We start from the raw sequence: 17,312 nt of genomic DNA on the forward strand, positions 1-17,312 counted from the left end.
TGTGTGTCACCTGAGAAAGAAAAAGTTCTGTCCAGTCTTGACCCTGCTTTGACGACCGGTCAAGATAGCATAAATTGACTTGCATTATTAATTTCCATGGTCAGGCATTGTAAGAGGTTCAGACCCTTGAACTTATAAAACTCAACATCAGCCACGACCTTTCATTGGCCAATCATGTAGCAAAGCTGGCCTTCAAAGGCAGCCCCAGCTCGAGTATGCTCTGTTGTTCCAAGTCATTCTTGAAAAAACAGAACTACTCATAGCCTTAAGGCCTTTGTCTTTAGCTCAATGGAGTACTAATCTCTCTTATGGGCTGGCACTGCAGCCTCGCATCTCCCGTGGATTCTCTGGAATCGAAAGCTGTCAACATTATTGGCATCTACAGTGCCGGAGCCCTCATGTGGCATAGCTCCCAATGCTCTCTCAGCCCTCTGATTCAACTCACTAAATTAGACTTACTGCCCACTTCCACTCTTGTTCCTCTTTTCTCCCGTTTGTGGAACTGCCTTGTGGAGACAGTTTCATCATGCTCTTCCATCGAAGACTTAAAGCAAGTAATGCACTACCATGTCACAGAGCTTGTGCATCCCCATTTCTAAACCCATACTTAAAGTTTTACATACTTATATACTGAACCCAACCCTTTTACTTGCAGGCCAGTCTCTCGTTTATTTTCTTCTCCTGTTCATTACTCTTCTTCTGCCCAACTGTAGCTATACTGCCCCATGTTGCCATTTTAACCTGTCTCCTTGCTCTTACATGAGCCTAGAATTTGTGAACATTTTTTTTTTTAATAGATGCATCACAAATCATGTCGTATAGCTACCCGGCAAGTGACTGTTTGGCTCTATTAAGAAAAACCAAGAATGCTTTGAACAGCTCTTAACATCATTTCTCAAAGAACAAGCTGTCAGATAGATGTTGCCACAAACACTCTAAAAACCATGATGCCATTTTCATATCAATCGTCTTGATCCCAAAAAGTGCCAATTAACTTTCAGAATCACCTTGACATGTACAAAAAGGTAAAATTTGACTTCCTTAACTGAGTAATATGTAGATCAATTTGTTTTTATTCTAACTGGTTGTTGCTTCAATGTGAAACACATTTCTTTGTGGAGTTAAAAAGGTAAACCTTTAACAACATGAAAGTGTTAAAAAAAAACAAAAAACCCAAAGCCTTGAACTTTGCACATAATAAGCTTAACCATAACCTCGACTCCATAAGTAGACATTCTTCCAAACATATTTGCATAAGACAATGTGTGCTTTAGAGCAGGGTTGCAACAACTCAAAAGAAGTCAGTTTTGTATGCGATAGGATAATCTGTTTTTTTTCCATTCAGTGCAGGTCGTAAGGTTTGCCATATTTCAATACAAAATTAAAATTCCATTAAAAAAAATAATAAACGTCACACCTGCCAGTCAATTGATGTTCACACTTCAGCACTTTGGTTACTACTACATATGTATGTATATATATATATATATATATATATATATATATATATATATATATATATATATATATATATATATATATATATATATATAGCATCATCCCTGCTTTATACACAGTGCAATGCTTTGAAGGAAAAAAAAAAACCACTGTTAAATAAAGTATAAAACTTGCAAAGCATAAAAAAGTAAAAGACCAACCCCAATTGCAGAGGAGGAAAACTGAAGACAAATATATACAAGTTCAGGAAGTTGAAAGCCTAATAGCAATACCCCTAAAAAGGAGATTTGATGCTACCAATGTGATAAAACAAGCAACAAAATAAGATTGCACAAGCCATGAAATAAAGAACAATCGATCAAATAATGAAGGCCATCTCAATCATCATAAGAACAGATATGTTACACAGTGACACTGTCACTTTGCATAATGGGATGCAATAAAATGAGGAGTTTGAGGAGCTCAGCACCGGCACGGCAAAATCAGATTATGCCAGAAGTATTAGTAAGGCAACTTTAAAAGACTGAAGAATAAGTATCTAATCAGCATATCAAATAACATGCTTGGGCTTTGTCAATGTCAAACTGAACTTTTATCCCATATTGATACTCCAATGCGACTTTCTTTTCATTCATTCTCTGCTGGGGTAGGTAGGGAGGGACATTAATATCCCAACATAAGCTGTGACATTTCCAGCTTAGTTCAAAATCCAGTAAGAAATCCTCTGCTGATTGATGGCATTAAGTGACAAAGCAAGTCCGCTCAGCAAACACCTGTCCTCTCATTCTAGAAGCAGCACTCTACCTGGACTCATCAGGTAAACGCCACAATTGTGGCCAACAGTAGAATGACGTGCAAGTTAAGGCTCCCTGCACATCGCTTTTACATGGCTTTGTAACCATGAATAAAAGGGAGGCCGGAATATACACGGGCCTTGTAATCAAGGTACTGGTCCCCGAAGAAGCTTATCAAGGTGATTTCCTCATCCTCAATGCGATCACGAAAGAACTGCCATGAGACGATGGCATATCCAACCATGCACAGTGGGTTACACAGAATTACCTGTGTGAATGGAAAAAACAAAAACAAAAAAGTTAAAAAAAGGTTTTGCAATTTTAAATGAGAAAAAGAACAAATTTTAAAGTATGAAAAATAAAATTTGTGTCAAAACTTATGTAAAAGTCATAAGCAGGCAAACAAGAGCAAGTATGATTGCTGAAAGACATCTGGAAATGCATTTTTTTTAAATGTGCATTCAGTAAAACAAAGGAAAAGACAAGGGATGCTGCTAGTTATCAAACAGTCATTTTGGAACTCAAATACAGAAAAAGCAGAACAATATGATCACCAATTTACTGTTTGCATTTCCAGAATCTTAATGTCTTAATGCATAGCCATGATCCTCAACAGATAAAGCAGAAAGTTTTGGCAGTAAACAGTGCAGAATGAGTGCAATCACCGACAAAATGAACATTAGAAATGCAATGAGCATTGATATATGGACATTGAGCAAGACATGCTCAGATTGTGCATTGAGCATGGATACATGGAGATTGAGGAAGACATGCTATTGGGGTACAGAACAAAGAGGAACATTTTAAAATGCTTTTAAAGAGTGTCTTGCTTGATCAGGGCAAAGAAGCAGAACATTTTCACTACCACTGAAGTCGAGAGAAAAATTTTAAAAGTATGATGGCTTGCGATCTCAGAGGTGTCGGTGGGTTGTGGCTTAATATTTCAACAAATAGAGGCTTGAAAAACCCAAAGGAAAGGTGATACGAGGAAGGTGAAATAATCATAATTTACAGATTTTCCAGATCTGTGGCTATCGTGCTTGGGAAGGGATGGGAGATGGGGGTAATTAGTCATTTATTTCGTGGAATTAGTCATTGTTAAAGTAAAATGTGGTTTATTCAATTAGGCCGATTGCCGTTTCATAATTATGCGGGCGTACATCTCAGTATGTGCGTGATCATGTAGCAGTCACATATAATATGGTAGATGTGATTGCATCTTCTTTGGTCTGAGAGGATGTGTTACAAAGCTGAGGATACTATTCTGGGTATTGTCTTGTTTAATAGTAGTTAATTCGTCTTGCAAGACTACTGCAATGTGTGTGTGTGTGTGTGTGTGTGTGTGTGTGTGTGTGTGTGTGTGTGTGTGTGTGTGTGTGTGTGTGTGTGTGTGTGTGTGTGTGTGTGTGTGTGTGTGTGAACAGCTTCTTCCTAAGAAACTATTCGATGATACGGGTGCAGGTGAAACAAGTAAAAATTTTTAAAAGGACATAAAATGTCATAGCCCCCGTTGTTTTAGTAATTTTGTTAAATGGAGTTAAAAGGCTAGCCCATATTTATGTGCAATTAAAATGGCCACCAGTCTACCAGTCAGCCATCTTTGATCAGATCACAACATAAAGGGAGGGGCATGTGTATACTATCATGTACTGTGCTTGTGCCAAGTTTGAACAAAATCAGACCATGCATGTCTGAGAAATGGTTGGGAACACATTTAAGTAACAAAATGGCCACCAGTCAGCCATCTTGGATTTGATCTCGAAAAAAAAAGATGTGCTCATGTAAGCCATGATTCATTATCTATCTGCCAAGTTTGAACAAGATCGGTAAATGCATGTCCACGAAATGTTTGAGGACATAGTCAACATCAGGGTTTTTCTCAACAAATTGAAATGGCTGCAAGTCAGCCATCTTGAATCTGATCTTGAAAAAAAAAATGACGTGCTTATGTAAGCCATCGTTCGTTATCTGTCTGCCAAGTTCGAACAAGATCGGTAATGCTTGTCCCAGAAATGTTTGAAGACGTGTTCAACATCAGGTATATTCTACAACCAAAATGGCCGCCTGTCAGCCATCTTGGATCTGATCTCAAAAAATAATGGCGTGCTTATGTAAGCCATGATTCGTTATCTGTGTTCCAAGTTTGAACAAGATCGGTGAATGCATGTCCGAGAAATGGTTGAGGACATGTTCAACATCGGGTTATTTTACAACTAAAATGGCCGCCAGTCCACCAGTCGGCCATCTTTGATCAGATCGCAAAATATTGTAAGGTGCAAATGTATGCCATTGTGTACTGTGCTTGTGCCAAGTTTGAACAAAATTGGACCATGCATGTCAGAGAAATGGTTGAGGACTTGTTCAACACCGGGTTGTTATTTTTTTTACAACTAAAATGGCCGCCCTTAGGTCCTCTTGGATCTGATGTCAAAAAATGAAAAATGACATGCATATGTACACCATCATGTGTTTTCTTTGTGCTACGTACAAATAAAATTGGTCCATACATGTCTGAGATATGGTTGCGGACGCATGCACACACGCATGCAAGGACATGAAAATCGAGATCAAATCCATTAGCCCCCGTTTCGGACTAAGTCCAATGGGGGCTAATAATTAGGACTGCGAGGGCAACCACACACAGCAGGCAGTTATTTTGTTGGTCTTCGTGCAGTTCAACCTTCCCCTCATGTCTAATAGGTTAACGGGACGAAGTGCATTGCGTGGGTCTTATAGCTAAGTCTATTAACTATATCTTTATCTTGTATTCTGATTTCTATTCCAACCCTTGCCTTTTAGCCATGGTACAAATTATGCAAGCAAGCACACCACAATATGAATGACAAACACACCACGCAGCCTCGCGTGGCTGAGAATAAACATTAGAACAAACAAACTATACGGCACACACATGGCACATCATTATTTCATTCAAATCTGCGTGCCAATTTCCAACGGCATCTCATCTTGCTCACCCACCCCCTTGCTTACCAAAACTTCACCACTTCGACCACCAACACCTCCAACACATGGAAAAAATATTCCCGCAACCCCTCATACCTCTGCATCGCTACAATTCGCCACGAAACAGAGGTGTGCCGCACGGCTCGGGCTGTACTTGAGCCGCGTGATGCGGGGACGAGCAAGGGACGTTAATAGCACCAACCGCATCTCGCCGGGAATGTTCCTGGTGAGCACGCAAGATTGAAATGGCCCTCGTCCAGTCGACAGAACATGGCAAGACGGGCGGCGAGAAAGGGGGTTGTATTTGCTAGTTATCAATAAAGTAATGGCTACTAACTTTTCAACAAAGGACATCTTCGTGACGTGAAAATACACAAAGCTTGTGCCAGATATATTTACATGAGAGCCAGATGTACCAGGTAGACTGGTTTCAGTCATGGTAGTGATTGCCACTCTTTCATTTAAATGCTCATAAATATTGTTGCGGTTCTCAGAACTGCATGCAAACAACAGATCGGTGTCCCGAGACAGTTATGCCATTAATATACGTGTTGATAGACCCCTTCCTTTTGTTTAGTGGGAAGACAAGGGAGTGCGTTGCGATGGCCTAATAGGTTATTAAATGATTTTTCTCTTTTTTTCATCCCCACTCTTTTTCTTTTCTGAGGCAAAATCCGCGACGTGAGCTTTGGGCTGGACTAGCGCTTTGAGCTTCCACCGTCTACCCGAAACCAGACATGTGCGGCGAGCCACGTACGCTTTAGCACCCAGGTGGGCGGGCTGGATCGGCATCTGCCCGAAACCCGGCCCAGGCTGGCGGACCACATGAGGGGTCGGGGCCAGTCAGAACGCTGACTCAGGCGATGACGTTGGATTCGGCATGACCCTCCCCCGCGCTCCGGGCTCTATAAAACACAGAGAAATCCTCCGTGTAAGGGTGGTGTTGACAAGTGTTGTGTTCGGTGTGGGTGTTCACGCGGAATGTTCCTCCTTCTGGACTCCGCCCACGTCTCGCCTCCACGAACTTCCTCCTGCCCGGTCCCGCCTCCTGCTCCACCCTTCTCTACTCAAGCTCCTCCTTCAGAACACGATCTCATGTGCGGTTGTGGCCAGAACAACACGACTATTGTTGGGTACCGCACCATGGAGCATCCCTCCTCCGAAAAGCCCAGGTACCGAAAACTATAACTTCAACTCCCTCCCTCCCTGGCTGCAAAAGTCCCTTTTCATTGGGGTTTCTTTTTCTGTGTGTGTGTCTGAGTGTGCTGGTACCTGTCTGTTAAGTAAGCCTGGAGAAGATCCTTATTGTTGTTACTGTTAATAATCTCAGGTCAAGTCTGCACCGTGTCTGCTTTAGTAAGTTGCTTGTATTATTGTCACACCCACCACACCTCTCTCCTCTTTCCCTGCGTCACATACCCAATAAATCTTTGTTGTGCCACATGCTGTTAATAAATAATTGTTGTAGAAATGTTCCCAGCTCACCTTTGTCTTTTCTCTCATTGGTCCAGCATGGTTCAGATCTAAGTTTTAACGGGTCTTTATTCCCAACGATCCGTTCCTACTTTAGCCGGTACGTCCTCGGCAGTGCCGCTCAGCTGCATCTGATCCGGTAGAGTGATCCGGTTTGGACAAGGTGTACCGAGGGCGTGGTTCCCCGGTGGTTAAACCGCGTGGTTAATTAGGTTACCCGATTCCATAGACAAGAGGGCCCCAGGTCACGCAGTTGAGTTATTGGCATCCACAGTCGGTTAAGCGACCCGCCGCGTCACGGAATTATCCGTGAGCGATGGCCTACAATTCCGGGGAGTCTGGTGGGAATCGAAGTAGCTTCCCCCACCTAGTGGTCTTCTCATCCGACCCCGCCGGCCCGCAACAATATGTTTGAAAGACTATTTGAATTACAGATTTAACCAAAGCAATGGCAGGTTAAAAGTGCCTGTGCTGGCAGAAGTGAGTCACTGAAAATACACACAGAGCGCATACATGCGTGAAAAGCCTCGTTAGCATTCATACGTCATTTTGAAAGTTAATGCTTACACAGTAATAACAAACAGAACAACCTAAAGGCAAGGTGAACACTGAACACATTTGTCAAATGTTGTGGGATCTCTTTAACTTCCTTAAAATCTAATAAACTGAAATGATAAGGTGCAATCATTTTAAAGATTGATTGAATCATCTTTTCCCAGTTTTTCATACAACAGATGCAACAAGAGCGAGAATTGTATAATAATGTATAACCCCTACCGATGTGGCATTTTCTCAGTCCAAAAAGGGCATAATTGTGAAAAATTGATGAAACGCCCTGAGACTCGAACTTGTTCTGCAACTTATCACAATAAAGCCATGCACCAAGTTTCAGTTGAATATGTTAAAGGGTATGGGAAAAATGTCTGAAAAACCACAGGTGGGATGGACGGATGGACAGACAGACAGACGGCAGGGCAAACCTGTATTTTCCCTCCGATGAAACCGTTAGGGGACTAAAAAGAAATATTTCCGAAAAGGAAAGCATGCCAATGTCGGGTATACCAACCTGCGTGCCGACACTCCAGTAAAACCACCCCACATAAGATGGATGCCGAAACACAGAATAGACCCCTCGAGTGACGAGCACGTGGCCAGATGCTCGTTCACTTGCAACAACATGGGTGAAGTTTGAGCCGGCTGTCAGCATGGCCGCCTTACGAAGCACCTCACCGGATACAGCCAAGAACAAGCCCAAGATGCTAAGCCACTGATTCTCCTTGAGTACTGTGAAAGTAAAGAATAGTCTGCGTTACAACTAAAGCACTAGATGAAGGTTAGGTAGTGCAATGAGGATGTTGGAACATGGCAAAAATTCTGTCTGGCAGGGAGTAATGTGGTTTTTTTTCAAAATAGTAGACAACCAAAGATGGGGGGGGGGATATACTAAATAGTGGACAACCATAATACAAACATTTCTTTTCTACAAATTTATTTGTGATATTGGTGATATTATATTTATTTGAAATTTCATTTGTGACATAAGAAGGTCCAAGTGGTCTAAGTGGTCAAGGGTCTAAGCTGTCTAATCTGTCTGAAGGGTGTAAGGGGTCTAAATGGTGCGAAGGTCTAAGGGGTCTAAAGGAACTTAAGGGGTGTAAAGGTCTATAGGCTCTCGGGGTCAAAGGAGTATAAAAGGTCTTAAAGGGTGAAGGTCCCTAAAGGTCTTCAGTGCTTTTGTTTTTTTTAATACCTTGTCAAGGCTCGTATGAGAGCGAACACACAACACACAGCAAGAGGGGCATGAGACAAGAGGGGCGGGAGTGGGAAGGACAAAACAGTGTGGAACAGAGACATTAGGAGATCTGTGGAAGGGAGAGGGATGGGGCAGGGAACACGGGGTATACAAGATGGATATTACAGGGACTTTCAGGAAGAAAAACAGGGAATTTGAAGGAGGTGGGTTTGGGGTGGATTAACGGGGGTATAAAAGATCAAGGTTTTGGATGGGGGACGATAAGAGGTGGTGGTGAACAGCTGTTTTGAAGGCCTGGAGGGAAGAATGTGATTGAACAGAGTGAGGGAGTTTATTCCAAAGGCGGAAAACAAGAGGAATGAAAGAGTGAAGGTGAGCCGTGATTCGTGATTTTGGTACTTTTCCCAGAAAGGGGTTGTTGGCGGACCTTGAGCGCCCTGCAGAAATATGGTGGGGACAAATCGCAGAGAGAGCAGGGGGGGAGGGCGAGACCGGAGAGGAGATGGTAGAAGACAGAAAGACCACCGACCTGCCTGCGGTGAGAGAGTGAGAGAGTGAGAGGGGGCCCAATATTCAGCCTCATCACAGGAGATGCCAATGATCAGAAATGCCTTGGTTTCCACAGCGTGAAGCCGAGAAAGGTGGGAGGCAGGAGCACCAGCCCAGAGGGGAGAGCAGTACTCCATCAAGTGGACGAAAGCTTGGTCTGTGGTCAGGAACTCAGGTGGGCCGAGGAAGGACTTTGCACGACAGAGGATTCCCGATCGGCGACTGGCTTTGGAGGCCAGGTTGGAAATGTGGCTTTCTCAGGAAAGATCATGGCAGATAGTGAGACCCAGAAGCTTGAATGAAAGGACTTATTCAAGAGGATTGTTGAGAAAGTGGATGGGGGAAGGGGGGGTTCCAGACGGTCCTTTCAGAGAGACATAGTGAGAGCGTGAGATTTTTCAAGATTGAAAGACATGTTCCACGTGTTGGACCAGTTTGTGATTTTACCCAAATCTGCAGAGAGCGAAGAGGCTGCGGCTTGCCGGTCTGAGGGATGACAGATGGTATGGCAGAGGGTGGAGTCATCAGCAAAGAGATAAAGAGGATTTTCCAGAGAGTCGGAGAGATCATTGATGAAAACCAGAAAAAGAACAGGGCCCAGATCACTGCCTTGAGGAACTCCAGCCTGGACAGGAAGAGGGGATGAAAAAACTCCATTTAGGGCCACACGTTGGCTGCGACAGGAGAGGAAGTCTGCGTGCCATTAGTGGAGATGGCATTGGATACCGTAGGAAGAGTTTGGTGAGAAGGGCAGGGTGCCAGACCATGTCAAAAGCATGTGATATGTCTTGGGATATGGCCCTGATTTCATGTCCGGCATTGAGTACCTCCATCCATTGTTGGGAGAACAGAGGCAGCATATCCAGGGTAGAGTGACCTGGTCTGAAACCTACTTTATGATCGGACATCAAGCCATTGGAGAAGAGGAAGGATTTAATGTCTGAAGCAATGATGGATTCCATAACCTTGCTGATGATTGGGAGAAGGCTGATTGGTCTGTAGCTGCAGGGATCTGTTTTTGCACCTTAGTTATGTAGGGCAGTAATGTTTGCTGATTGACAAGCAGATAGCAGATGACCTTGAGCAAATGAGAGGGTGAATAGAACAGAGAGAAGGTGAGCAAGAGCAGAGGAGCAAGTTGTTAGGACACGTGCGCTGATGCTGTCTGGGCCGGTTGCAGAATCTGAGTCGAGGTTTGACAACAAATTCTCCACTTTGTCAGAAGAAAAGGACACAGAGTCCAGGGACAGTTGGGTGCGACTGGGTAGGGTTGGTGTAGAAAGCGATGGGTTTGGGACACAAGATTTCGATGCAAACACCAAGTTTAGGCATTCAGCCATTTCACGTGTGGCATCAGCATTGCGGCCATTTGAGGTAAGGGAGGGATGGAGGAGAACATCCACCAGAAACAGATTTGATTAGACACCACTAGGATTTGGAGAAGGGAGAGAGGTTTGAGAGTTCAGACCTGAGATTAGAAAGATGTTGTTTTCTGGCTCTCCTAAGGGTTTTGTGTCATTCTCCTGAGGGTTTAAACGAAAAATTTTTTTAAATGCATCAATTTCTAATGATTCTGCAGTCCCACAAGCTATTTTTTAAAAAAAATACATTTTTACTAACAAACATATAGAAAAAATAAAGATATTGTAAGGAAGTATGACTTAAGTGGAATCTAACAATATATAAATCAGTTTAGTAAAGCTTAAAGAAGTGTACCAAAATCATTTCCAAATTTAGGCATGAAGCACAACTCTATCTTATTTAGGCTTTAACCTAATACACAGCCCTGTAGTAACTGCCAATGCTCATTGTTACATTTTATTATATCCTGGCAATTATAAAACTAATCACTGTTCACATTGTACAATGGATCCAAGTACATTTGTCCAAACAATTTGATATGAAATTATGAAAAAAAAGTTGAATCAGATATTGTACCTACATTTACAAATGGATGTAGACTTTTGTACAATGTACACTCAGTAGATAAACAATGAGATATGCAAATGAATATTTATAATGGTGATTATTGTGATCACATTATGTGTCTTAATTTGTAGTTGAGATTGGCGGCGGCCTTAAACTAAAATATCCTTTAAAAAAATGTGAGCCAAATTAAAGTAACCACATACTTGTTCTGACCAAAAAACACAACAATTTGATCATTGTGGTGCCAACTTATGAATGTTTGGCATGGCTTCCACTGCAAAAGCACACCTATTGCTTTTATTCTACATCTTTCATCGAACATGTTTTTTTTTAACATAGTGGGCCTTTTTAAAAATAGAAGGGATTGAGAACAACTCTTGAATTTTCTACCACAGTTTGCCGATGTATGTGTCTTTAAGTGACAAAATTTTAAAAGACCTGTGTAACTGTCAACATGGTGAACACTTGGGGTAAAACCGGGGTAAATTTCAGTGCCGTTGAGTCTGGAGCAAAGTTCAGACACCTATAGCACCCAAGATTTTGCTCCAAAAGGTTTCAGTTTTCTTGTGTAAATGATCCAGCCACTAGATTATGTAAATCAGGCAACAAAATTCTTCATGATGAATAAACTTGACTGTTGGCAGCAATTTGAAAACTCAATTTTTTTTGACTGCATGTTACAAATCACTACGTTTGAGGGTATTTTTCTTTTTAAAGTATTTTAAGTTTAACATTTTTTATGTCAGATTCTGAAAGCCTCACTAATAGACACCATTTGTGTGAATTGTCAGAACTCTGTTTGTAAAACTCTGGAATTTAGAGCCCTCCAAAAATGCTTCAGATATAAATCTGCAACTCGCGACTGCCAGAATTGAAACACCCCAAGGGTGTTTGTAGGGCCATATCTTGGACCCTACTTGGAATTTTGAGATATAACTTGGCAAACCTTCCTCATATATGTTAAGGTAGCTTTGAGAATTCTTTCAGAAAAATCTGAGGGGGTCACCGCAACCCCCGGCTGGAATGACACGGAATGAGCCCTATCACAGGTGATGAAGGTTGTGGTCAAGGTTAATCGGAATTGTGTGTCATTTCTGAGAAGAAAGAAATACCTCTTGGGGTGGGGGGGGGGAGGGAACCCCAGTAAACTCCATCCGTAGACCACCTCAGACCATGATTTTTTTTAATGCCATGAACAAACTTTAGCACATGCAGGGTGATGAAGGTTGTGGTAAAGTTTCATTAAAATTGTAAAGTAGTGACCAAAAATATTGGTACCCATGCGCTTTTTTCAAATAATGCACCATTTCTTCCAGAAAATTGTTGAAATTAAAAAAATATTTCAGTATCCACATATGTATTTCTTTGGTTTGCAGTGGAATAAAAACAAAAAAGCTGAAAAAAAATACTAAATCTTCGCTTATTCACACACAAATCCTAAAATGGCCTAGACAATATTGTTGTCGATTCCCGCCTGCCGGCGTGCGAACGACCACGTTTAACCAATAGCGGCCACTTCGCCCACCGAACGGACAATCCAGTCGCGGCTTTCCGGATCAACGCCGAAAACCAGACACGGGTGTGTTTTAAGCACACCACAGCCTAGTCAATATTCTATCCGCGCACTACAGGGTCAATCGCCGAATTGTCGATATACCTAATTAATCGCGCGGGCAGACTAACGAGAGACTGTACCTCAACGGGGCCGCTTGGAAACGAGCCGCTTAAGCAGCTCGCTTTGTTTTGGGATAACCGAGCGGGGTATTTTAGTGCAGCCCCGTTCGACCCGATTCTATTATCGGTTATTTAACAACCAACGATATTCCGAGTGCAATATGGCAGTTCAATTAGGGAAAGGACGCAATGAACGGGTTAACATTTGAACAAGCACATTTATTCACAAAGCACACGTAAACAGTGATGCAGTCATGCAGGTATGCAAGGCCGAACACGCACACAAGTATACAACCAACAAAAGCAATGCAAAAGAGCTACTACCGTCTATCTATTATGTACACACTTAACAGTTCTACTTATGGACATGGCACCACAACGTTCATTCAAAAGAAATAAGGAAAAACCGCAGGACAGACGAGGGGTAGACTGAACCTCTTGGGGTCTTTATAGGCACGGAGCCGTGTGGACTGCAAAGGCTCAGAGAGACCGGGCTGGCTACCTTCACCCTCGTGGTGACTTGCTAGGGCGACCCTCGATGTCCCCTCTCCAACGACCAACGGTAAAGTACGGTACGGCAGGCTGCGCGCCTTGGCTCCGCTGTGCTCCTCTCTCTCCAGCTCCCTACCGCGGCTCCACACGCTGCCCACAACTCTGACACGACACTCTCTCCTCTCCTCCACACACCTCCCAACCTCCAGCAAAGTCAAGAGCTTGCGTTCATCACGCCCTTTTATCTCCACGGTGCTTCGCCCCTCCCTTTCGCCCCCCTCTTCCAGCACGCGCGTGAAACTTCCAGAAGCAGGGCGTTTTCCTTGCCGAATCGGGGCCTTTCTCATTCTTTTCCTTTCTTCATAACTCGTGTCGCTTTATAGTTCTTGGTGTTGGGTTATTCTCCTGCTGCGTTGGCCGGCGCAGATGTTACTCGTTGGTGGGTGGGGCCATCGTCTGCTTTCCCCCGATGAATGCCAGGCTTCTCGCAACCGTGTGCCGAGGTGGCAATGCGGTGGTGGTTACGGTGGTTGTTGTCATGGTGGCGTGGCTGGCGTTTTGTGGTCGTCGTGAGTGTGGTGTGGTTGTGGTTAAGGTGGTTGTTCTGAAGGCGGCTGTTTGTTGTCTGTGGGGATGTTGCCGGTTGACGAGAAGGTGGTTGCGGTGATCGGGGTTGTTGTGGAGCGGTTGCGAGAGCGATGTTGGTGGTGGAGGTGGTTGTTGTGAAGCGGTTGGTCCAAAATAACGATAGCAAAAGAAAAAACAGCTAACTCAAAGATCACAGCCCTGCACAAGAATAATTGCCCGTTAAACATCGGTGGGGAAATCTATCTGAACACAGACTTATCGACATAACTGATCTAAGGAGCTATATGGTGCTCTGCGAATTTCCACAGCCGTAACAATATTATTGGCACCTTTTAGAAGTTGTGAGAAATAATTAAATTTCAAGCAGGTGATTCTCCTTTACTTTGGAATTGAGCTCACCTGTTGTGAGTTGCATGTGCCTGCAATATAAAAAATCACTCATTCAATCAGTTTGAAGTGACAAAAGGAGTCATTCTGCTGTTTTATGGCACTGTGTGCACTGCAATGAGCATGGAGAAAAGAAGGAAAACCAGAGAATTGTCTAAGGAGGTCAGACAAGATTTTAGCCAAGCATGGACAATCTCAAGCCTACAAGTCCATCTCCAGAGACCTTGATGTTCCTGTGTCCACCGTAGGCAATGCTATCAGAAATTTTAAGACCCATGGCACTGTAGCCAACCTCCTTGGATGTGGCCACAAGAGAAAACTTGATGGCAGATAGCAGAGAAGGATTGTTCGAATGGTGGAGAAAGCACCTCAATGAACTGCCAAACAGATTCAATATAACCTTGAGACACAAGGTATGACAGTTTCAACTCACACCATCTGTCGCCAACTCAATGAAAGGGGGTTCTATGGTAGGATACTCAGGAGGACCGAAAGAGAGACAGAGAGACAGAGAGACAGAGACAGAGACAGAGACAGAGACAGAGACAGAGACAGAGACAGAGACAGAGACAGAGACAGAGACAGAGACAGAGAGAGAGAGAGAGAGAGAGAGAGAGAGAGAGAGAGAGAGAGAGAGAGAGAGAGAGAGAGAGAGAGACAGACAAGATAGCCTGACTGGAGTTTGACACATCATCTCTATGTTTACAGAAAACAAAATAAAGCGTTCAAAGAAAAGAACAACTTCCCGACAGTCAAACATGGAGAACGTTCAGTTATGTTTTGGAATTGCTGTGCTGCCTCTGGCACTGGGTGCCTTGAGTGTGTGCATGGCATCATTAAATCAGGAGATCACCAAGGCATTTTGGAGCACCATGTTCAACCCAGTGTCAGAAAGCTGGGTCTCCCTCGAAGGTTATGGGTCTTGCAGCAGGACAATGACCCCAGACACACTTCAAAAAGTACCTAGGAATGGTTCAAGCCAAAACGTTGGACTGTTCTGAAGTGGCCAGCAATGAGTCCAGATCTAAATCTTATTGAACACCTGTGGGGAGATCTGAAAATTGCAGTTGGGAGGAAGGCACCTTTCAAATCTCAGAGAACTGGAGCAGTTTGCACAAGAACAGTGGGCCAAACTGCCAGTCGAGAGGCGTAGGAAGCTCATTCATGGCTCTAGGAAGTGCTTCACTCCAGTTATTTTGGCCAAATGCTGTGCTACCAAATATTAAGTCTAGGATGTCAATAATTTTGTCAATGCCATTTCTTTTTATCTTCTGATATAAAATGATATTTTAAGTTCTGAATCAAAAACAAAGGTTCTGTAATATTGACAGCAAAATAAAAAATTGTGGAGACTAAATACTTTTGTCAATTTCAACATATTTTTGGAGAAAATTGTGAGTTATTTGAAAAAAAAAATGCAAGGGTGCCAATATTTTTTGCCACGACTGTGTGTATAGTTTCAGAGAAGAAGTTGCAAGTATTTGTAGACAGATGGGTGGATGGATGGCCAGACTGACTGATGGATGGACAACGCACCATCCCATAAGCTTCCGGAACTTTGTTCCAGGTGAACTCATAAGAAAATCCACGATAGTTTTTAGTTTCTTTCCAATCACATCTAACTTCACAGCTTCATGTTGGCCCATTTTTTCTGCAGCAATCTAAAGCCACTGTCACACCTTGACGTTTTAGCCAGCGTATGGCAAGGTATCAAAATGTATGTAAAACGCTGGCGTACGCTGAACTATTGATGTTTTTTCCAGTTTTGGACGTATTCATAACGAGTTGGACGTATGCATAACGTATTAGTAACGTACACGGAACGTTTCAATCACATATACATCACTTATACCAACGAATGCTGAGCGTGTTGTCGGCGTTCACAACCTATGCCCAACGATAGTCTAACTTATGCATAGCGCGGCAGCGTATCGCCGACGATCACGTGGCGTAGCCTATTAAAAGGCTGCGGCTCGACGATTCAAATCATAACCGCACTAGACATCGAAGTGTCAAGCCGCTGTCACACCTTGACGATTTAGCCAGCGTATACCGACGGATGAAAAATTTGTCTAAAACGCTGGCACACGTCAAATACGTTATGAGTAAGTTTTGTATACGTTAAGAGCACGCTGGCATACGTCGTAGTACGCTGGCATACGTCGTAGTACGCTGGCATACGTCGTAGTACGCTGGCATACGTCGACAAATTTTCAGCATGTTGAAAATTTCTCGACGTACTCGGCGTATGACACATGTTCTGCACATGCTGGCATAAGTTGTAGGCATGCTACGCGATCGTTGGCACACGTCGACATACGTTACTTGTAAGTTACTCATAAGTCGAAACACGTCGAGGTAATGGTTAGCGTCAGTGTTCCAGACTCCCTGGTTTTTTGTTTTTTTAAATTCGGTATGACGGTGATGTTGACACTTCGATTTCTAGTGCGGTTATGATTTAAATCGTTGAGCAGCAGCCTATTAATTATATTATATTATAGCCGCACTAGAAATCTAAGTGTCAACATCACTGTCATACCGAAGAAAAAAAACAAAAAACAGGGAGTCTGGAACACTGACGCTAACCATTACCTTGACTGTGTTTCGACTTATGAGTAACTTACAAGTAACGTGTGTCGACGTGTGCCAACAATCGCGTAACGTGCCTACAACACGTTACTCATAGGTTAGAAATAAGTTTCGGGTATGCGAGACATTACCTCGACGTGTTTCGACTTATGAATAACTTACAAGTAACGTGTGTCGACGTGTGTCAAGGATCGCGTAACGTGCCTACAACTTATGGCCAGCGTTATGCGGAACGTGTGAGTCATACGCTGGCATACGTTAAAAATTTCAAGCATGGAAAATTTGTCTAACAGCTCGGCGTACTATGACGTATGCCAGCGTACTACGACGTATGCCAGCATACTACGACATATGCCAGCGTGCTCTTAACGTATACAAAACTTACCCATACGTATTCGACGTGTGCCAGCGTTTTAGACAAATTTTTCATACGTCGGCATACGCTGGCTAAACCGTCAAGGTGCGACAGGGCCTTCAGGCTCCTTGAGGAGCTTGTACCTCTACATTATTTCACCTGTTCCTACTTCTTTGAGAAGATTCCTTATGGATGCAATGAACTACAAAGGTATGAAATAAAAGTGCATAAAACTGGCCAAGTAGGATGTTGGATTTGATCACGGCTATGCTCTTAAAATGGACAAGTAGGATACTGGATTTGATCA

The 17,312-nt window shown here is 43.2% G+C and overlaps 1 protein-coding gene across 1 annotated transcript in view; it reads right to left on the reverse strand.

Annotated features, from left to right (window-relative positions):
• Positions 1-1,050: 1,050 nt before the first annotated feature.
• Positions 1,051-17,312, reverse strand: part of ICMT (isoprenylcysteine carboxyl methyltransferase) — a 36,022-nt gene continuing 19,760 nt past the window's right edge. Inside the window, exons 4-5 of the mRNA XM_085878235.1 lie at positions 7,756-7,973; positions 1,051-2,520 (exon numbers count right to left, since the gene is read on the reverse strand). Coding sequence (XP_085734361.1) covers positions 2,341-2,520; positions 7,756-7,973 — 398 coding nt within the window. The 3' untranslated portion in view covers positions 1,051-2,340. The remainder of the gene's footprint in view (positions 2,521-7,755; positions 7,974-17,312) is intronic.

The sequence above is a fragment of the Eptatretus burgeri genome, chromosome 4 (genome assembly GCF_056783735.1).
Source record: "Eptatretus burgeri isolate ZD-2024b chromosome 4, Ebu_testis_v1, whole genome shotgun sequence".
Lineage (NCBI taxonomy): Eukaryota > Metazoa > Chordata > Myxini > Myxiniformes > Myxinidae > Eptatretus > Eptatretus burgeri.